A 23,105-nucleotide genomic window follows, 5' to 3' on the forward strand; every position below is an offset into this window, starting at 1 on the left:
TCTCATAGAGCATTGACATGGATTGATTAGGTTGCTCAGCAACTGCTTTTTTCAGGGGGCTACACAGGGCCGGCCCTAAGGCAAGGCTGGGTGGCGCAATGCAATGCTAGGGCGCCGGGCTGCCAGAGGGCGCCGGGCTGCAGCGCCTGCCAGACAGCCGCGCTGGGAAACGGGGGGGAGGGGTGCCAGAGGGATCTTTGCACCACAGCGCCAGATATGCTTAAGATTGCCCCGGGGCTACATCCCCTGGTCATGCTGTGAGTATTGGGCTGCTCCCCCAAATGAAGATCTGTGCAGATCTGTTTCTTTCTCTAGAGCTGTGTTTTCATTTCTACAACCTTTGGTGAAAGAATGTTTCCATTTAAAAATGTGATCTGTTACAACCCCAAACCATTTGCTGCCGTTGTCAGATGCTAAAATCAACTCATTTCAGACTAATACGAACTGCAGCAGTTTAGAAACAAAATTACACTACTGAACAGGAAGCACTTTTGTGGCAGAGTTTGAAGCTAGTGGTCGGAGCACGCCTAATTCTGAGAAGGGAAGTTCATTGCAACTTGAAGAACAATACTGAGAGGAGCACAGGATTCTTCATACCCCAGTTCTTTCTAAATGTTGAGTCTTGCATTCATTTTAAGTCAATATCTGTACATTTAGGAGAATGTGGTGCATATTAGAACAATGCCTTTTAATCCACAAACCGCCCATACATTTCAAACATGAATTTTAGTGGGTTATTTGAGCAAAACAGCTGAATAATTTCTGTCTCCAACCTGATAAATGGGGCCACAACATTTGTTTATACGATTTTCACAGCAATGTGGCCAACTTGCCAGATGTTTGGCACCTTGCCCCCTTGTCTCTCTGACTGGTGGTTATTACTTCCTCCTCCCATCCACATCCTGGCAAGAAATATACAAGAGTGAACTTCAGAGAGGAACTGGGGATTTAAGGCAACTTCTCCCTGATTCTTCCCATCTCCCACAATGTGCAAGCCGAAACGTGCCCCAAAGAATCTTTGCAGCTGGTTCCTGACTACAATCAATCCTCAAAGAGAGTGACTTTGGTTTAAGCCAGGGGTCCCCAGACTATGGCCCCCGGGCCGGATGCGGCCCAATTGGCCTCCCAATCCGGCCCGCGACGACTGCCGCCGCCCGCTCTTACGGCGCGCGGCGCGGCGGCGATCTTCAAAATCGGAAAAAAATCGCCGAAAATCCATTTCCGGTGCACTTCCGGGTCGGGGGAGGCCCATACGCATGCGCACAAGCGATTTTCGGCAATTTTTCCCCGACCATGTGCGTGTGCGCATGCGCACGGGCGCGCACTCCCCCGCCCTCCGGCCCGCTGCGCGCGCACTTCCCTGCCCTCCGGCCCGAAGCCCAGTAAGTCTGGGGACCCCTGGTTTAAGCCTTCCATTGTTTGAGTTTCCCTTTCTTCAGGGAAAGGGCTAGACCAGGGATGATGGGAGCTGGAGTCCAACAACATCTGAACAATGACACATTGGCTATCCCTGCTCTAAGCTGTGTAGACCTGTCAGTTTTCCTTCAAGCTTCCTTTAATCAGAGATGACATTTTTCATCTCCAAGTCCGATGGCTTATATGCAAAAGCACATCTCTGATCGCTACTGGTACCCCATCATGCTGAATAATATAACAACAATCAATTTCTCAACATGATTATGGGGATTACATGATTAATGGAGATTGCAAAGCATTTTGCCTGGTGACATGTTCTGCATAAATACTAAGAATTTATATAGAACACATTACCTTGCAAAATACTTTCCAGTTCCTCTCCTTAATCCCCACAATCATGCTGTGAAATTGTGATGTTTCACAAAATGTTCCCCATTTATGCCAATAAACAGGTAGTGCTGTGTGAAGTAACATTATTAGATATTGAGATACATGTGAGAAGGAATAGCCCATATTTAGCAATTTCATTGAAAATTCATTTTCAGCATGATGCAGAAAGTAGCAATTGCTTTCAGGGATATCAACATCCCTCTGATACAATTCATGTTGAGCTGATGAAGTGAATTGTTCTGTTAACAGTTTCATAGACTTGTAGAGTTGGAAGGGACCATGAGGGTCTTCTAAGTCCAACCTCTACTATGCAGATATCTTTTTCCCAATGTGGGGCTCAAACCTACAACCCTGAGATTAAGAGTCTCATGATCTACTGACTGAGCTATCCACTGGAAAGTCTTATTCTCTAGCTCAAATGCTATGATGTTGGGGAAGCAAAGGACTCAATTGCTGTATCACTTGTCTCAGAACCAGATTATCCATCTCTATATAGCAGATCCCTGTTCTACTTCCCTATTAGACTAAAATGAGAATGCTGAAACATTTTGAATATCTTTTGTTTTATTGCAGATAGCCACAGTTCCCTGGGAAATAAGAACACTGTACTCATCAGTTTCTGAAGATAAAGAGCAAAAAGCAGAGCATTTGTTTGTTAAAGAGGTAAATTAACATTTGATTTATCTCCCTGACCTTACATAGGTACGGCTGTTGCAGTGGATTTTATTTTAATTCAAGATTAAACAATGTTATGGCCTTTCAAGAAGGCATGAACAATAGCATCTTGATGGGATTTAGCCCAATACAGTCTACACTGACTGCCAGAGCCTCTCCAGGATTTCAGACAGGGGACATTCCCATCCCTAGCTGGAGATATCAGGGGTTGAACTTGAGACCTTCTGAATGGAAAGCAGATGCTCTACCACTGAGCTATGGCCCCTCCTCATGAATCACTACTCCACATAGTGTGGAGTAGCTGTTGTCCTAACTTAGCAAGTATTCCATTTGGGAAAGTACCCTGTTTCCAGTTGTGATCTTCAGAAAAAAATGAGGCGGGAGTTGAAACATGATACTCAACACAGCAGCAAAGCCAGCACTGGCTTCCTTGCCTTTATTAGAAAAGCAATGACTTTCAGAGCGGAACATGACATATTCTATCTGGAAATTATTGCGAACTGGCAAGTTGTCGCTTAGGCTGAAGCCTTCCATGGAGCCAAAGGAAGTGTGAAAGCCGCGGCACAATGGCAAATGCAGGGAGATGGAATTATGATTTCAATGGGAATTTGGTTAATGGAACAGTCTCAGGATAAGGGCTTTAAAACTGTTCCACTTTCCATTTCCAAGTCTATATATAGCAAGTAAACGAAAACCTCAGCACAACGTATTTAGTAGCACCCAGGCTTTTTTTCCCTCTGCTGAGGCTGAAAGTATTACTAAGGTTCAGAATAAGGATGTTCTTCGTTACGATCAGCAGTAATAAAGGTCACTCAGAAATGAAGGACAGTCTTCCCCAACCTGGCATCGCAGATATTTTGGACCAAAACTCTCATCAGCCTAAGACAACATGATCAATGACTGGGGTGGGGTGGGAGTTTTAGTCCAACAACATATAGAAGGCTCTGGGAGGCTGATGTAAGGATTCCTTTATTCCAGCCCATATAGTTGAGATGCCTGATGGAATGATTAGTATAAGATCTTGAGCTGGACATTGTTTCCCCAAATATAACTGAGCCACAAAGTGTGGCTTACAGATGATATCCACAGGACAGACTTCCTGGAATTTAACCTCAGGTTCTTTGGAGACACATTTTTGTATACATTCACTTTTTAAAAATCCTGGAAATACAAAATAGTACTGTATATAATAGCTGGTTTTACATTTATGCCTGTTCAATGTTATAGATATTTATTTTGCATGCTAATTATGAACAATATTTAGAATGCTGTATGATATAACTTGCATCAACTGGCCGCTTGTCTCTGGTACCCTCTCTCTTAAATCATGGATGTTGGCTCATATTATAGATCTGTTTTGTTTTATTGGTACAATTGCTGCAGGTTTGTCATGGCCCTTGGCTAGAATAATAATTGATTTGTTTTCACTTTCACAAACTTTGCTCTGCAGTGCAGAGGAAGTTGATGCAATGCTGCCACACCCATCTTGGTTAAATGATATTATTATTCTGTCTTTTTTCCATGCTTATTACAGGGGTCAAATAGGCCACTGTAATATCCCCCTTCTCTTGCTTGTTGTCAAGAAAGAGGTACTGAGTCTAACCTGAGTATATTAAAGAAATGTTTCCAGCTTTCATTTGTAGGATCTTCTAGATTCCCATTCTTATTCCAGTCTAACCTTCCTGGCTGACACATGCCATAATGGTATAAAGGAAAAACATCATATCATCAGCACGCTTTTTAAAGACTTGTCATCCAAGTCTGGAATGATCCTACTAAGGAATATTCACTTTCCCCCATTTTTCAGATGTGGCTCTGCCCGGTTTATAGATGGGTGGTCTGGCAGGAAGTACAGTAGCTTGTTGGAACATCATCTGAACTTTGCAGGAGCCCCTTCTAGCATGTGCTCATTTATGGCGCACTGCTGTCCAAAAACTATACAGTTCTTCATATTACTAGCTTTGCAGCTTTAAGCTAGTCTTTTACAGTTATTTGAATGTGCTTTTTGTTCTGTTTACATTAGAAGTATTGATTTCTATGAAGAAAAGCAACCCTTTTGTATTAAACTGTAGGACCAAGAACTGTGGTTGTATGTGTCAACTCCGTATCTATTTACAAATGCTCAAGTGAATATGGCATATTATTGAGAATTAATGCTCTGTTGATCTTCCAATGCATGCGTAACGATTGCATTTTCCCCGATTTATAATGACTAGTAAGAGAAATGCCAGTGGAAAAGAAGAAAACTGGCCCTTTCTTTGAGAATGCAGTTTTTGTCCATGTGCCAGCCACAAAATGAATGAAGTGTGGGATCTTTTCTGATCCTTATCCAACTCACTGAAAGGGCTTTTTCACTGGCTCATATAGTAGTGTGTACACATTGCTGCTAATCAAACACACACTTATCATGGACCAGATGTTTACCAGCCTTCTTTCAGAAAAACCTAAACACAGGGGCGGGGGGGGGGGACAGAGCTAGGAATGTTCTTGTCCACCTGCTAATCTGCACACAGGGGACTGATCCCCTTATATTCCAGTCCAGCATTTCATGCAGAACTCGCATACATCTAGACTAAGTTGGTTGCATGTGGTTTCTGTTTAAATCAGTGAGATTTAATTTAAGTCTTAGGTTTAACTTTGTCCAGATACACAACCCATTGCCTCTAATTTTGTGGGAAAGAAATGCTTGCTTGGTTACCTATCATCTATCTATCTATCATCTATCTATCTATCTATCTATCTATCTATCTATCTATCTATCTATCTATCTATCTATCTATCTATCTATCATCTACTGTATCATCTATCTATCTATGCTAGTTAGCAATATAATAATTTATGTCTGCAAGCACATGGGACCGCTACCTTGTAAAAGCTAAGCAGGTCTGAGCTGGTCCGCTCCTGGATGAGAGCAATATGGGATTTGCCTTGGATTCCATGATGGAAGAAAGGCAGGATATAACTGGGAGAAAATAAATAAATGTGCTCCTCATCACACAGAGACTGTTCTTCACAGCTTTTATTTTGTTCATCCTTGCAGCAATCGTACATGAGAGGTTACTGTTATTATACTTTTGCAAACAGACAGTCAAAGCTGGGATAGAGTGACTGACCCTGAAATCACTTTGTGCCATTTTGGGGGCAATGGGGTGGATTTGGTGGATATGTCCCTCCATTCAGCCCTGCCAGCTTCCACTAGCATCACTCTGCTGGTTTGGGGCTCCCTGTTCCACTTGCCAAACATGTGGGTAGGTGGATTCCCACCATTGGCAGCCAATGGGAAGCCCCCAGATTCTAGGCTAGTGCAGCGATTTGTCTGCACGCCTTCTACCATTGCCCTAGCAAAATGCTGGTGTGCACAGCAGGGCTGCTGTTGAAGAGATGGCCTCATTGCTCCATTAAGATAAGCGTTGGATTCCAACCTAACTCAAGGTCATTCTGTACCTGTGGTAGGACTGGAAAGCAGGTCTTCCAAGCTTAATCCTAGCATGCTTTTATGTAATCAAATAAACTCAGTGCTTCTAGGACTTCCGCCCTGAGCACTTGAATCAGAGCAAAAGCACAGATTTAATTTGAAAAACAGCATGTGTGGTCGTTTTTATTTTTTATTTCCTAGTTCTCATCTAAGAATTATTTCCACAGCTATGTTGTGGCACAAGCACAGGACAAAGAGCCAAGGTGGCTCAGCTGACACAGCAGTACATAAATCAGCTTGCTACTAGGCACACTTTGCAATTTGATTAGACAATGTTGTAGTGCTCTTAAGGCACTACAGTTATTAAATCCTGCCACAAAGCTTTAACCCTAATTCTCAATACAGGGTTTAATCATGTCCATTCTCTTTGTTGTTTACTTCTTGACGAAGTTCTCGTGAAGTTTTTATTCCTTAGCAAATTTGTCATCATATTAGAATAATATAGAATAAACTGGGAAATGTTTCTTAGTGTGAAGACAAAACTGTCTGCTACTGTCAACACAGTTTACACGTTTAATATTCCACTCCTCTTGACAGTGAGGGATCCTCCTTGAGGGATATGTGATGAACTATGGGTACACACAGAGAGAGAATCACACACTTATTGAAAGATACCTCACTGTGCTAACGAGTGAGTCCAAGATCAGCAACAAAGCCAACTCATGGTTTGGAAAATATGAGTTGTATGGAGGAAAAATAAGTAGTTCTGCAAAGGCCAAAAAAAAAAAGACAGTTGAGCTATAATTAATTGCACAGAGGGTGCAATCCTTAACTTGATTGGAGTCTTGCCACAGATTCCACTGGAACAGGGATTGCATGCACCATAAGGAATATTAGGAAAAAACAGGGAGGAGGAAGAATGGAAGAAAGGAAAAGCTTGGGACTGGTGAGTTTGCAAGGGTAGTGAAGTTACATTTGGAGGAATAAACAGCAGTCTCCGCACAATATTTTCAGGAGGGAAAGACCCTAAAAGGGCTGTTGCATACTTTCCTACAAGCTTCTCTTCGCCCATTTACCCACACTTCAGCCCTGCTGATTTCATTGTGTGACTTAATCATGGAGGATTAAAACGACTGAATGTTTCTTTTCCGAGGCACAGGAGATCCTGTGCACAAGGGTTTTCTTACCTACAGCTGTTGTCTCCAAGAGATTAAATCAGCTGTTGGGAGTGGGTGGGAATGGCAAATATCAGTGCCTGGAAGTGGTCTCCCTCCAACAGCTTATTGGTGCATCAGCGATAATAGCACCAAGCATTTGGTGGTACATTTGGGATGCAGGACCAGTGTATGTACTAGGTATATTTGCTGGACATGCATAACTTTTTGCACATGTGGGAGTGCATCCACAAGGGTGATCTGCATTGTTTCTGTATATGAATTATCAATCCCCACCACCACTAAATCTGCTTGATGTAACTGTTCCTTTCTCATTTTCCTTAGGCTTGTAAATATTACAGTTCCCAATGGCACATTGTAAACTACAGATATGAGCAGTACTCAGGTGATTTTAGACAATTACCAAGGTAGGAGACTCTCTCTATTTTTCCCCTGGTGCTTTAATGTTATTTTTAATAATTATATGTCAGTGTCTAGGTTTATGCTGTGGAACTGCCCCTAGCTTCTGGTGAGTTAGCCTGGGACACTGTATAAACAACATTCCCTGCTATGGCTGCCATTCAGTTCAGTCATAATGAATTCATATCACGTAATTAATCTCCACTGGAATGCATGTTGGGCAACAGCAGTGCTTGATGGACTCTGAACTGGATCTCAAAGTCAGTGTGCTGTTGTGAGTAAGAATGGAAGCAGTGAGCCTGGGTGTCCTTGACTTAAAGTGTCTTCAACTCGGGTGTCTTTGGGCAAGTCATATTCTATACATTCTTATATAATTGATATTTATCTGGAAACATAATGTGGTTCTTAACCCTTTGTAAGAGCAGTTTGGACATCAAAGCTAATCGCTCTTGGGTGTTAAGATCAGCAAGAAGGGCGCTTTTTAAATTTCCACTACCCTGAGAAGCTTGGGGGGGGGGGACGTCAGCAGAAACTACAGAACAGCACGGTGGGAAGGAGGAGGGGGATAGTTCTGCCTGACAAGCTGGAATGCTTGTGCCGATGGAATATTCATCTTAGCGCAACACCGCATTGAATGTCACCCTGGATTACACATGAAATTCAGGGACTAATATCTTGTTGTTGTTGATGATGATGATGTTAACCCTAAGGGTGAGTTACAGCAATTAAAACACAACATTGATATTAAAAGCAATATTACACAATATTTAAAACAGGGCATACATCATCACAAAGGGAGAGAATTTTCAATCATTCCTCCCCATCTCTGCCTGCCCCTGCCCCCACAAATCAGCTATGAAGGGTCTGGGCCTCTTTGGGGCAGATTTAGGGGGCTGGAAAGGAGGAGGAGGAGGAATCCCTGAAAATTGCCTTCCTTCCCCATTCTGCTTATTGATGCCTTTGGACAGCAGAGGGTAACCAACTGGATTTCCCCCTGTGAACCTACCAAAAACAAAAACCCCAAATCATTCCTGACCACTAACCGGAAGCTAGCTTAAGCCCATAAGGATGTTTGGATGCAAAAATCTAGTTAGCTGAAAGGGGGGAAGGAAATGGGCACTATTAGAAGCGGGCACTTGTCCCTGTCCTCTTAAAACATCCTGGGAATAGATCCGAGTGAAGAACTCACTCATTGCTTCCTGTACTTGTCAACCCTGTGTGACAGGGGTACCACATGATCTGGCCCACTGATGACGAGGACAGCCCATACACAGCAGATTCACAAGGCTCAGCACTTTGAGGCATCTTTTTCTCAGCTGCCCTTCTACATCTCTCCTGTCCTTTCCATCTTAATAACAGCTTGGGAGTAAACAGGTTGGCCTTTCACTGAACACCTTGTGTCTCATCCCATCCTGACTTCTCTTATATTGTAGAAACTTAGAAGTTTGGTGTGGAGATCGTTTTTGTTTTAAATCAGCTTTTTTTTAAAAAAAGTGCCTTCCTCACAGCAAGCTATTTTTCACCAGACCCAAAATAGCTCATAGAGCTTTTATTTTTCAGTACTAATCAGAACCTTGCCTTTGGATTTTGTACTGAGAACCACATGAATTAGAACTGGGCAGTGATACTACGCTGCCAGCATGACTGAAACCTTGAAGAGTTGCACTGGGAAGATTGAATTGTTTCCTTCCCTCAAGGCATGTTGCGTTAACTGGCTGTTTTGGACACTCACAGAGCGCATAGATTGGTGGAGAAGTTAGCTGCACTCAAAAGCAATTTTTTTTTTCAATAGCAGGAAACAGTTTTTTGTGCAAATAAAAAAAACTGCACAAGTGGGCATATAATCACCAGGAGGGGAAAAAGCTGGCTGTATATATAATGGGAATGGAATACTCCATTATATTTCATGAAGATGAAAATCCATTTGCTTTTCCTTAGGCATGAATGCAGACCAGATAAACTCCCTTCACATTCCTTTGAAATTGATCATGAAGATGTTGACAAGGACGAAGTAAGCATACTCCCCACCACCACCTGCATTTTCCTCCTCAATGCTGAGTATCTTGGTGTTTTCCTTATTTTCATGGAAACGTAATAGAAACAAACTTTGTTGGTTATTGCTCTCTCTCTCTCTCATATATATGAAATATCTATGAAATTGTTTTGTTTAATAGAAAGAGGGTATTCAATCACATAGTATGGCTTGATGTTTTCAACTTGCAAAAAAATAGGGGGGGGGAGGTAAATCAACAAGTCAAAGGAATATTAACCATGTGTTTTGCACAGGATACAACATCCCACTCATCTTCAAAAGGAGGTGGAGGAGGAGGAAATACAGGAGTTTTCAAATCGGGCTGGCTTTATAAAGGGAATTTTAACAGCACAGTAAACAACAGCATTATGGTTCGGGTAAGGAAAGTACTATGTCTTCATTGTTTTGGTTATTATCTATCCATCCTCTCCCTTCTCTGTCTCCCACGATCATTGCATTTCTGCTTTCCGTTTTCATTTAGTTCTTTGTCTCAAAATAGAATCAGCGAAAGTACATTTGGGCTGCAATGCTATTCTCACATTACCTTGGAGTGAGCCCTCATTGAATTCAGCAGGGCTTACTTCTGAGTAGAAATGTATAAATTGCACTATAAGTGATATCAAAGTGGATGTTGCCATTGTCTACCGAAAACGTATACTTGAAATGTTTATCATTAGTGTTGCACTTGAAATTTGTTCTCTGAATAAAACACCTTTCAGAAACAATTTGCAGTACGTCCAATCTTGGTTTGTTTGTTTTCACCTAGTCATTCAAAAAGCGCTACTTCCAGCTGACACAGTTGTCAGACAACTCATACATAATGAACTTCTACAAAGATGAAAAGATATCAAAGGAACCCAAAGGCTGCATCTTTTTGGATTCCTGTACGGGGGTTGTGCAGGTAAACCATTTTGCTGGGTTTTAAATATAAGCTACGTGCAAATGTCCCGGAATATGTGTGCGTGTTTACATAATGTATGTCCCACTTAAACCACCCTTCTGAGGCTGTTTAAGCACATTGTGAAAACCGGCAATTGCTCCAATAAAAGCAGCATTAAAACAATATAAAACCATTGTGCAGAGGAGGCTGTTGCATCATCTGCTCGCAGCTTCCATGGCATCCTTCTTTCAGTCCAACTGAAAGGCAAGGGTGACCTGCAACAGAATGTTGCACTGTGAAGTGCTCCTGTTCAGGTTTCCAGTCAACCATGCACTTTTCCAAAATACCCCTCCGGTTTTCAGTTTCTTGCACTAAAGCAAGAAACCACTAAGCATCCTCAGTCTTCACTGGGCTCTTTGGGCTTTTCCCTTCCACTGATAAGGTTCCCCCCCCCCAAAGCTTTTTGTACTTCTGCATACCCGATGTCTCCCAGGAATAACACCAGGGGAGACAAAACTGAGCCCATGCATCAGCTGAGTGAGGATAGAATTTTCTTCCTCCTTCCTGCCACTAGGCTTCTACTGTCAGTTGACTTAGACTGCGGAGCTAAAAGGAAGCATTCTGTGACCCCATTCATTGCTCAAAGGGTGCTGGGTGGTGTGGCTTTGTGGTAGTGGTACAGAGCCACAGGGCCACTCTCCCAGTGCTGTCCTCTCCACTGCTTACATTGACAGGGTTGTAGAATGGTAGCTCTGACTTCACTGCTGTCCTACCTTAGTCCTATCCAGGTAAACAGCATTGATGCCAGTGCCAGGAGAGTACCTCTGTGGCTACACATGACCACATGTTACCACTCCTTTTTTGTGTGTGTATTATGATAACCCATTGTAATTGACCTGAGGATCATTCAGTGAAAAAGTAAGATATAAATATTTCAGATACATAAATACCGTGAGGCCCCTCGCAAACCTGTTGATCAGGCACATGTCTTGAGCATGAATGCCACTATTTTGATTATGCTGTATATGAATCAGTGCTTAGCCGATGAGTTTGTTATTGGTATATAGGCTAATACATGCAGGCTGAAATACAGGTAATCATGAAACTACTGTGTAAGTTTGGATGCATGTACAATACATAGAGAGAGTGTGTGTATGTGTTGACTAAGATTTCAGTCCAAATTCCCAGTCTACCAGGCTGACACACAGAAACTACTGTTGGCATTGGCCAATGAAAATCCCTGAAATGAGGCATTTGGGGAGACAAAGAGGAGGCAGAACTGGGGTGGCCATATAGCCGCTGAACCCTGAGCCAGTCTTACCACCATCACCTGAAAGCACTGGGCCTGACTTGGGCCTCTTTGCTGTGCCAGCCTCCCCCAATCAGCATGAGTGGCAGGGCTGTTGACATGGTGGTGGCAGCACCAATCTGGTAGGCTTTACCACTGCTGCTCAGGCATTTAGATTGCACGAGTCATACTCAGAGTAGAGCCCTCAAAATCAACTGAATTCCACAGAGTGCAATGAGATTGAGTGTTTTTTGGGGGGGGGGCTCGGTTAATTTCATTGTGCACAGGTTGTACATTGTATATTGACAATAAAGGTAATAGTAGTAGTAGTAGTAATTAATAATAATAAATTAAATTAGGTAAAGGTAAAGGAACCCCTGACCATCAGGTCCAGTCGTGTCCAACTCTGGGGTTGCGGCGCTCATCTCGCTCTATAGGCCGAGGGAGCCAGCGTTTGTCCGCAGACAGCTTCCGGGTCATGTGGCCAGCATGACAAAGCTGCTTCTGGCGAACCAGAGCAGCGCACAGAAACACCGTTTACCTTCCCGCTGGAGTGGTCCCTATTTATCTACTTGCACTTTGATGTGCTTTCGAACTGCTAGGTTGGCAGGAGCTGGGACCGAGCAACGGGAGCTCACCCCGTTGCAGGGATTCGAACCGCCAACCTTCTGATCAGCAAGCCCTAGACTCTGTGGTTTAACCCACCTGGGTCCCTGAAATGTACTCGGAGTCGAGAGTGAATTTCATGCTCTTTATTCAGCTCATAGTCATCAAGGAGAAGAGGAGAAGAAGAATGGCTCTTTTCCCAAAACCATCTGCTTATATACATTATTTACACAATGGGCCTTGCGTGATTGGCTACTTCAGGGCTACACCTGTGTGCCAATTATATTGTGGATTGACTTCTGCCTGCAGCCTGATTGGCTGCTCCTACAGGCCAATCAGGTAGCAGATTCACTTCTGCCAGCCGCCTGATTGGCTGCTCCAGCAGGCCAATCAGGTTGCGGATTCACTTCCACCTGGAGTTGGATTGGGTAGCTCCCGCTGATTCTGAATCCTATTGTTCTAGGATTCAGCTCAGTACATAACACCCCTCCCCTCTAAGTTCCAGTCCTGCCCGGGAAGTTGCATTCGTAGTCCCCAAGGTCTGCTGGCCGCCTCCGTGTGCGTTGTGGCCTGGGGTGTTCCTTGGTCAGGGGTTCTGGTTCTGGCTCGTGTTCCGAGGCTGCTGGCTGTGCCGGGGCTGTCTGGTCTGGCGCCGCTGAACCACTAGGTTGTGGCTCTGGTTCCGGTGTCCTTCCAGCCTCGGGGCGCCCCTCTGTGCCTACTGCTTCTGCTTCCCCTGTCCACCCCTCTCGCTCTACAGGCCTCACTGCCCTGCTGTCCCCTTGGGACCCCTCTGTCCCGCTCTCCTCCCGGGTTCCTCCTGGGAATCGTCGCCGTAGCTGGTCGCAGTGGCGGCGCCAACATTGCCCCCCTTCCGTTAGTACCTCGTACGACACGGGACCGGTCACCTTGGTGACTGTGGCGGGTACCCATGCTGGGCCTGCCCCAAAATTCTTTGCGTACACTGCGTCCTGGGCCACAAATGTCCGGGGGTTCCTGCCTTTCCCCACCACTACCTCATCCTGAGCTCTGTCGGGGTGAAGTCGGTCCAGTCTAGTTGCAAGGCGCCGGCCCATTAGTAGTTCAGCTGGGCTCCGGCCCGTCGTTGTGCTTGGGGTGCTGTGCTGTGCTAGAAGAAATGCGGCAAGGCGGTATTCCCAGTCCCCTTGTGTCATGCGGCGGAGGCTGTCCTTGGTGGTCCGCACCATGCGCTCCGCTTGGCCATTGGTGGCAGGGTGGAATGGTGCTGAGCGGATGTGGCGGATGGCGTTCTGCGCTGTGAAGGTCTGGAACTCCTCTGACGTGAATGCGGTTCCATTGTCCGAGACGAGGGTGTCAGGGAGCCCGTGGGTTGCAAAAAGCTTACGTAGTACCCGGATGGCTGCCGCCGTAGAAGTGGACGGTACCAGTGCGACCTCCAGCCATTTGGTGTAGGAATCCACCACTATGAAGAATGTTTTTCCCTGGAAGGGGCCAGCGAAGTCCACGTGCAAGCGTGACCATGGATGTCGGGCGGACTCCCAGGGCTGGACTGGGGCCCTTGGGGGATCCGGGCGGGATTCTTGGCAGGTCTGGCAGTGTTGGACCCAGGCCTCTATCTCTCTGTCAATCCCCGGCCACCACACATAACTCCTGGCAAGGGCCTTCATCCTCACTACCCCTGGGTGTGTCTCGTGTAGGGCTGTGAGGACCCTTTTGCGGAGGGGCTGGGGAACAACAACCCTGCTTCCCCATAACAGGCACCCCTTGTGGGCCGACAGTTCATGTTTGCGGTTTGTGTAGCCAGCGAATTCTGGCCCGGGGCTGCTGCTGGGCCATCCTCGCCACACCCAGTCCAGGACCCGGGAGATGACCCTATCTTTTGTGGAATGGTGCGCAACTTCTTGTGCCTGAATGGGTCGGTCGGGAAGCAGCTCCAGGGTCATAACCTCTTGCGCAGGCGCTGGGTCGGGGCCTGTTTCTGGTAGTGGTAGCCTGCTGAGGGCGTCTGCGTGGCCCATCGCCTTCCCAGGGCGGTGGATTAGTGCATACTGGTAGCCGGCAAGGAAAATTGACCACCTGAGGACACGTGGAGACAACACTTGGGGGGTCTGCTTCTCGGGGGCAAACAGGCCAAGCAACGGCTTGTGGTCAGTCACTATGGTAAAGGGCCGCCCGTACAAGAAATCATGGAATTTTTTTACGCCCTTCACGATTGCCAGACCCTCCTTGTCAATCTGTGAGTAGTTTCGTTCGGCTGCAGCAAGCGTCTGGGAGAAGTATGCCACCGGCACCTCTCTTCCATCCGGGAGTTGGTGTCCCAGGACAGCGCCGATGCCATAGGGAGAGGCGTCGCATGCCAGCACCACTGGCAGCCTCTCGTCGAAGTGTGCCAAGACCGAGTTCGAGACGAGCAAGTCCTTGACTGCCTGGAATGCGGCCCTTTGTCGCTGGCCCCACACCCAAGGGGCCCTTTTATCTAGGAGTCTGTGTAGGGGCTCCGCTACCGCTGCCTTATGGGGAAGGAAGGCATGGTAAAAGTTCAATAGTCCCAAGAATGACTGAAGTTCGGGCTTGCTCTTGGGCGCTGGGGCCTCACAAATGGCCCGTACCTTGTCACCGGTTGGATGGACCCCTTCTGCGTCCACCTTAAATCCCAGAAAGTCCACCTGCGGCACTCCCAGTAAACACTTTTCCCGCTTCACCTTGAGGCCCGCCGTCTGGAAACGGTGCAGGACGGAGCGGAGGCGGTCCTCAAATTCCTCTGGTGTGGGCCCGGCGATCAGTACATCATCGAAGAAGGGGGTGACGCCAGGAATCCCTTTAAGGAGAGAGTCCATTAGATTCTGGAATATGCCTGGTGCCACGCTAACACCAAATTGCAGCCGCTTTACTCTGAATGCCCCTCTGTGCGTCACAATCGTCTGAGCCTCTGCTGTGGCTTCGTCCACAGGCAACTGTTGATACGCTTGGGCCAAGTCCAGTTTGCCAAAGATTTTTGACCCAGCCAGGGTGGCGAGGACATGGCTGACCACTGGCACTGGGTATGCATGGGCCGTGAGAGCCTTGTTTATGGTGCATTTGTAGTCTGCACAGATGCGGACCGAACCGTTAGGCTTGACGGGTGTGACAATTGGAGTTTCCCAGGGGGCGTTGGGCACCGGCTCCAGCACTCCTTGCTCCACGAGCCGGTCCAATTCCTCGTCTATGCGGGGTTTCAGGGCGAACGGGACCCGGCGGGCCTTGTGCCTGATGGGTCGTACAGCGGGGTCTAGCTGTAGGGCAATGGGGGGTCCTGTATATCGTCCCAATGCCCCATCGAAAACCCCTGGAAACTCTTTGCATATGGCGTCCACGTCCACTTGTAAGCTAGTGCGGTTCACCCCGGTAACGGCTAGCCCCAGAGGTCCAAACCATGCCAGTCCCAGTAAGCTAACGTAGGGGCCCTTAACTACCAGCAAGTCCAATTGTTGCTTTCGCCCTCGATATTGCACCCTGAAGGTCCCCACCCCCATTGTAGGGACCTTACGTTTCTGGAAGTCCCTGAGGGTGAATGGGGCCGGCCTTAGTTTGGGACCCCCATTAGGGCACAGTTCCCTTAATGTTCGGGCCGAGATTATGGATAGAGTTGAACCCGTGTCCAGCTCCATGCGGCATGGGGCTCCCTCTATCTGTACCTCTATATAAATTTTCTCTGTGCTGGGATGGGGCAACTGGAATACCTGGTAGTCCGTGATCTCCGTCGAGTTGCCTTGGTGCATGGTGCCGTGTGACCTGGGGCTCCTGGGTCGGTCATCTGATGCTTGTCGACGGGTGAGTCGAGCCCGACACACCCGGGCGATGTGTCCCAATTTTCGGCACTGCCTGCACTCTGCGTTGCGGAAACGACAGGTCCTCCTCTCGTGGTTCTCCCCGCAGCTTGCACAGTTCCCTCCTTCTCGTCGAGGCTGCTGTGGTGTGTGTGCTGCTTGAGTGCGCCGCTGTACTCGGTGTACTTCCTCCATGTCAGATTCGGATTCGTCGGTGAGGTCTTCGTGGTAGACCCTCGGTTGGGATGGCGGGGCCGGTCGTGCCTCTTGCGTTGACCTCTCGGCGGCTTCGGTTGCCAGGGCTTCCTCCAGAGCAATCTGGAACGTGAGGTCTTTTTTTGCGTAGAGGCGTCGTTGCAACATCTCGTCCCTCAGGCCACCAACGAGGCGGTCACGAAGCATGTTCTCCAACTCTGAGAAGTTGCATAGCCGGGCGGCTTGGCGGAGGGAGGTCACAAACCCAGTTATGGTTTCCCCCGGGGCTTGCCGCTTTGCGTAGAAGGCATTTCGGCAAGCTACCACCGAGGGCTGTGGTGAGAAGTGCTCCTTCAGCCGTTCCATTATTGTTTTGTAAGAGACGGTAGCGACATCTCTAGGTGCAAGGAGAGCCCGGGCGATTTCAAACGTCTCCTCTCCACAGACGCTGAAGAATGTCGCCCTCTTCATGGCATCGTTGGTGACTTCTTTCGCTTGCAGGAGGAAGTTGAAACGGGCGGCGTACCCTTCCCAGTCTCCTGATGCTGGTTTGAATGGCGAGAAGCTGCTGTCGGTTGCCATTCTGGGTTCCTTGGGTCCTGGAGCTGAAGCCTGGATGCACGGTGCGATGCAGCGGTGCAGCAGGTGGTGGTGCTGCGGTGCAGTGCGTGGTGGCGGTCAGCTCAGCAGGATCCCACCTTCGTCGCCAGTGAAATGTACTCGGAGTCGAGAGTGAATTTCATGCTCTTTATTCAGCTCATAGTCATCAAGGAGAAGAGGAGAAGAAGAATGGCTCTTTTCCCAAAACCATCTGCTTATATACATTATTTACACAATGGGCCTTGCGTGATTGGCTACTTCAGGGCTACACCTGTGGGCCAATTATATTGTGGATTGACTTCTGCCTGCAGCCTGATTGGCTGCTCCTACAGGCCAATCAGGTAGCAGATTCACTTCTGCCAGCCGCCTGATTGGCTGCTCCAGCAGGCCAATCAGGTTGCGGATTCACTTCCACCTGGAGTTGGATTGGGTAGCTCCCGCTGATTCTGAATCCTATTGTTCTAGGATTCAGCTCAGTACATAACAGTCCCATAAAAATTAAATTACCTAAGTCATATTTGAAGCATGACTCATGCTGGATATCATTCACAGAACATCTCCTTAATGTAGTTATCAAATCTGTTGACTGAGTGACCCAAATCATTAATTGCTTAAGAAGAAGAAGAAGAAGAAGAAGAAGAAGAAGAAGAAGAAGAAGAAGAAGAAGAAGAAGAAGAAGAAGAAGAAAAGAAACAATGCCAATACATTTAGTGACGAACTTTTTTGCAACATTTTGTTGAATGGACAAAGTAGAGCTAACTTAAATTGCACCAGATGTTTTCTGGTGGTGTTATGTGCTTGCCAACTTGGAAGCAAGAGAGTGAATCACCCTGATCCAGTAGTTCTCGGACACTTCAGATAATACTGATGCACACATGGAGTTCCACGTGAGCCATGAATGATCCCTCTTCCTCTTGAAAGAATGGCCTAACTCTTAGGGTCCTGATTCATAGCACTTATCCTTATGACTGCTTCGGTTGCTACAAATATGTTTTCTTTGGGCTCTTGAGGTTTTCTTAAGGCACTTTGCTCTGTAGCTGTGGTTTCTCAACCAGACTTCCTGGCGAATACTCAAGTTCTACAGCTGTACTATATTTATCGTCTTTGCTGAACAGAGGAAGTATGCCTCAAAAAGAGATACAAATACTCTCTGACTGACCACAGCACCTCCAATACAGAGCAACATCTAACTTAGTTGTAGCATCCATTCATATATTTCAACCATGCAAAATACAGAGTGTGTTTATTCTACCGTATAATACAAATGTTTTATCCTACCTGCTTTTTGTGATTTCATCAATTCATAACCAAGGGAGAGTTGTGATGATGATCATAAATCTGTTGCTAAAAAAGATGGAACTTGTTAGAGAAGGCTGGTAGCCTAGCATGTTGAATGTTAGTCATAGTTGTTTTTCTACAGTGCCTTTCAATAACACATTACATTACTTATCCCATTTATTCAAAAGGAGCAAACTGAAGCACATTATTTTAAGGTGGAGATAGGGAACCTGCACATAGCTGCCAAGTCTCCTGTATTCCCCGGGAAACCCCCGTTTTTCCAGCTGTTTCCCACTGGAAGCCCAGATTTTTTTAAAAAAAACACCCGTAAATCCCCGGATTCTTACCGGCCTTGGGAGGCTCCTTCTGTGCATGTCTGGAGTCTCTGGACATGCACAGAAGCGATTTCTGACGCTGTGGCCATTTTGGAAATGGGCAGAGCATGCATAGAAGCGACTTCCGGTGCTACTGTGCCCAGTTCCAAAATGGCCGCAGTTTGACTTCCGATGCACGACGCTGCCAATCCCGGATTTTTCAATCTGGGAGTTGGCACCTATGAACCTGCATCCCTCTCTGGATGTTGTTGAACTCCATCTCCCATCAGCCCCTGTCAGCATGACTAATTGCCAGGGACTGTGGGAGTTGTAGTTTAACAACATCTAGAGGGCCACATGTTCCCCACCCCTATCCCTCACCTGGGAACAAGATCCCATTTTTCCCACATACAGAAATTTTTCAGCATTCTTATATTTTAGTTATTGTTACAGAGTCGTCGTCCCCCCTCTTTGAAATACAATTATGGTAACATAGATATTCAAAGTTCACTTTATCCTGTTGAATCCTGCCTACGTTTTGTTTGGTAAGTTGACCAAGAATGGGGAACCTGTATCCTTCCATACATGGTTGGACTCCAGCTCACATCAACCTTAGCCAGCATGGCTAGTCTAGATCCATATGTCACATACATGGAACATTTGGAAATGTTAATTCCAAGCTTTGGAAAAGATTATTTGTTTCCCCTATCTCTTAAAAGGTAAAGGGGCCCCTGACCATCAGGTCCAGTCGTGTCCGACTCTGGGGTTGCGGCGCTCATCTCGCTCTATAGGCCGAGGGAGCCGGCGTTTGTCCGCAGACAGCTTCCGGGTCATGTGGCTAGCATGACAAAGCTGCTTCTGGCGAACCAGAGCAGCGCACGGAAGCGCCGTTTACCTTCCCGCCGGAGTGGTCCCTATTTATCTACTTGGACTTTGATGTGCTTTCGAACTGCTAGGTGGGCAGGAGCTGGGACCGAGCAACGGGAGCTCACCCCGTTGCAGGGATTCGAACCACCGACCTTCTGATCAGCAAGCCCTAGACTCTGTGGTTTATCCCACAGCGCCACCTGGGTCCCTTCCCCTATCTCTTAGCAGGTGGTATTTTCAGAGATAAAAATGAGTTGATCAAGAGAACAAAGTATTGTTGGACAAGAAGTGTGAACGAACAGACCTGCCATTTGCAACCTCTAAATCAGAACCTCTGGAACTTTTGTTGTTCTGGAAGCCAGAGGTTTCTTAGAGCTCAACAACCAGAGGAGAAGAAAGTAGAAGTCTGAGGGGCAAATTAGATAAGATACCTGGAGATCTGTGCCCACATATTCAGCAACTTTTACTTTAGTTAAGTACATATGTATTGTCTGTTGAACCTTGACTAGAGGCTAGGGACAGTTAGTTACTGGTAATTGTGTCACATAGCCAGTGATAAGGGTGGGATTCAGATCAGATTGGGATAGCAATTCTGGGACAGAAAGTACTTCCCCATACCACTTTCTCAGACTTAAATTGCCCTGCTGGTGCTATTTGCCCTATTGGTGAAAACTTTCAGGCACCACATGTTGTAGTGCAGCCACCCAACTTTCTAATTCTCCATGTTTGCTCCATGTTTGCTCTTGGCTGTTCAGCTATTCGGTGTGGAATAAAGTATTTCACATCATGGAAACTCAATATATCCAGTCCATTAGAATTATTTTGATCTTCTACTTTCTCTGGCATATGTGATTGGTGGGGGGGGGGGGTTATATGTGAATTAATACGTAGGCCTGGGTCTACATAACATAAAATAGCTGTTGGAAAGTTAAAACCTAAATAAACTCTAAATATGAATTACTTCTCAAACCACTCTGTGATCTTTTAAGAGATGAATAGTTCCAGTAGACATTAGACATAATCTGGGCTAAACCTGGAATATCTATCTCAACCTATATGATGTGGTGTTTGTGACATTCTTTATGTATACTATAGTGTTGAACTTAAATGTGGGAGAGTCTAAAGCCAATTTTTCCAGTAGTAGGAGCAGTAAAGAATCAAATGGGCGGGGGGGGGGGGGGGAGAGAACACACATTATATTAACTTTGCCACATAAGGAAATATTTGGCTGTAGATGTGAAAAAGAAGCTTTTGCACAGAACCTTTTAGGCTTGCCAAAACTTTGAAGCACATCTTACAAATACATATTTGGTATGTTTAAGTGCTCAGCATGTGAAAATGATTTTTGCTATTCAAAAAAAAGAATCTCGATAACATTTTGTCATCTAATTTGAATGACTTTGCAGAAAAGGTGAAGTGCCGAGTATAGAAAACATTCAAATTAAATGACATTTGTTCCTTGCTTTCATGAAGGCTGTTCATTTGCATCTTCTTAATAAACCAAGGATTCAGTCTATAGTTGAATCCTTGGCAGATTTTTAATCTTCCAAGTAAGTCACATCTTCCAAGATGCTTTCTTGTTCTTTAAGAACTGAATGAGATGCAAGGAAAGAATAATTTGAATGCAGATTAAAAGAGAGGGCTCCCCCTTTGTATGTGTTTCTTGGGAGAGAAAGTATTTGCATGTTATGGAATGCTATAAAGAAGTCGTTTATAAGGAATTCAATTAAGTCAGCAGACAGAGATCAAAGGCCATGCAGTACCAGTAGCCATGTAAAACACTAGCTGGCTTTTATATTTCAATGCATTTCAACCCAGTTATTTTGCTTGGCTTCCATTGGGATACACTGTCTCTTTTTTCTATTGACGTTGTTTTCTGTTCTGAACATTACTTTGCATTTTGACAAAATGCATGTGTGGGATGTGGGGTTGTTGTTTCCAGCACTTTTCTGAATACAGTTTAGCCTGTCTGCAATTATTGAATATCAATCCAGTCTCCTCTTTAAAGCAAGGATAGCAGTGCTCTCCAGATGTTGTGGACAGCCATTGGCCATGAAAGATGTAACTGATGGGAGTTGTAGTCCAAAACATCTGAAGGGCACCGTGTTGGCTATGTCTGCTTTAAAGTGCTAATCAATAGCCAATTCAAGCAATGACCTGAAAGATCTGGCTGTTATTACAGGGTGACTTGCTTGCACAGGGGGAGGGATCTTCTATTCAGCTCTACCATACAAGCCTGACTAATCCAGTTTTACACAACCAAGTAGCAAGGTCCATCACTCTGGTGGCCCAAAAAGCATAGATACTATGTAGGGGCCAGCATAAGAGAGTATTAGAGCACCATATAAAAATATTGGTATACAACTGCCTTGTGCAAACTTTCTGAGCATTACAGCTGTAGACAACTTTCAACCTTACTATTATAAGCAACTAGGTTTGTGGCCCCACATACTTGAGAGTAAGCCCAAATGAACTGAGTGGAACTGGGGAGACATTATTGGATCAAGTTGCCAAGCATCTGTTCAGGGATAGTCTTGAAATAAACTGAAACTTTAAATACCTAAGACTTAGCAAGGCTGTAACTCGGTGCGTAGAGCATCTCTTTTGTAGGTCTCAGTTTAAATCCCTAGGAGAACTGCTGCCAGTCAGTGTAAACAACACTGACCTAAGGTGGGCCATTGCTGTGACTCATAATAAGTCACAGAATTTTCCTTTGCTTTTTCTTTTATTGATTGAGGTATAGGAGGTACCTTCCATTGCTTCTACCACTATCGATTCCCAATTACCCGGCCCTAAGGAGAACATTTGTATCTGCAACTTACAGATGCTACTTCTTGTTCTATTTATTCAATATAGGATTTGTCATTATAGTTTAATGCTTTTTTCCCATTGCTTCCTCCCTGCTTCTTATAAATATCTTGATCCAATAGAATAACAGGCTTCGAAAACATGCCTTTGAGCTGAAAATGAATGACTTGACATACTTTGTGCTGGCAGCTGAAAATGAGCAAGATATGGATGAATGGATTTTCACTCTCAACAAGATCCTGCAGATAAATCCAGAAGGGTCCGTTCAAGAGAGGAAGAGCGCAGACATCACAGATCTGAAATTTGGTAACAGGGAATGCCTTTAATAATTTTGGGTGCATTGCATTTTTTAAAAAACAATGATAAAAGTAAAGCTTTGCTTCCCCACCCCCTTTGCATAGATCTGTTGAAGCATTAATTCAGGCATCCCCAAACTGCGGCCCTCCAGATGTTTTGGCCTACAACTCCCATGATCCCTAGGTAACAGGACCAGTGCTCAGGGATGATGGGAATTGTAGTCCAAAACATCTGGAGGGCCAAAGTTTGGGGATGCCTGCATTAATTGTTCGGAATCCCTGTTGTTAACTGCATCATGTTGGATGTTTTAAAAGTTGTGCTAACTGTCCTTCACAACAACATGGTATAAACCAGTACATACAGGTTATTAGCAAAAGCATTTCTATCACTTCGTTTCCATCTGATTTATATACTGGGGCAGGAAGCCACAAAACAATCACACTGTTAAAGGTTTAGGAGACCTTATATAGTGAGACCTGCCCTATGATTAAAAATGCATTGACATCAAAGGAGACGCAGTGGAAGAGCCCTATGCTCTTATTAAGCCTTCCGTCAACCACAGGGCATATCCTGTGATGGGCTCTACATGTGAGTCATAATTCCACAAGAGGATAGCGACTTTTCTTTGACACATCGCAGCAGCAGAAGATGGTTACTTGACAGCCACAGAGATGTTCCGTTG

At 45.7% G+C, this 23,105-nt stretch overlaps 1 protein-coding gene across 9 annotated transcripts in view; it reads left to right on the forward strand.

Moving 5' to 3' along the window:
* The window catches only part of DOCK10 (dedicator of cytokinesis 10), a 186,802-nt gene that overhangs the window by 79,899 nt on the left and 83,798 nt on the right, over positions 1–23,105 (forward strand). For all 9 annotated transcript variants that reach the window (XM_035132552.2, XM_035132548.2, XM_035132555.2 and 6 more), the window contains exons 3-8: positions 2,380–2,469; positions 7,396–7,478; positions 9,409–9,481; positions 9,757–9,879; positions 10,269–10,403; positions 22,249–22,432. In XM_035132552.2, coding sequence (XP_034988443.2) covers positions 2,380–2,469; positions 7,396–7,478; positions 9,409–9,481; positions 9,757–9,879; positions 10,269–10,403; positions 22,249–22,432 — 688 coding nt within the window. The remainder of the gene's footprint in view (positions 1–2,379; positions 2,470–7,395; positions 7,479–9,408; positions 9,482–9,756; positions 9,880–10,268; positions 10,404–22,248; positions 22,433–23,105) is intronic.

This window comes from Zootoca vivipara, chromosome 5 (assembly GCF_963506605.1).
Source record: "Zootoca vivipara chromosome 5, rZooViv1.1, whole genome shotgun sequence".
NCBI lineage: Eukaryota > Metazoa > Chordata > Lepidosauria > Squamata > Lacertidae > Zootoca > Zootoca vivipara.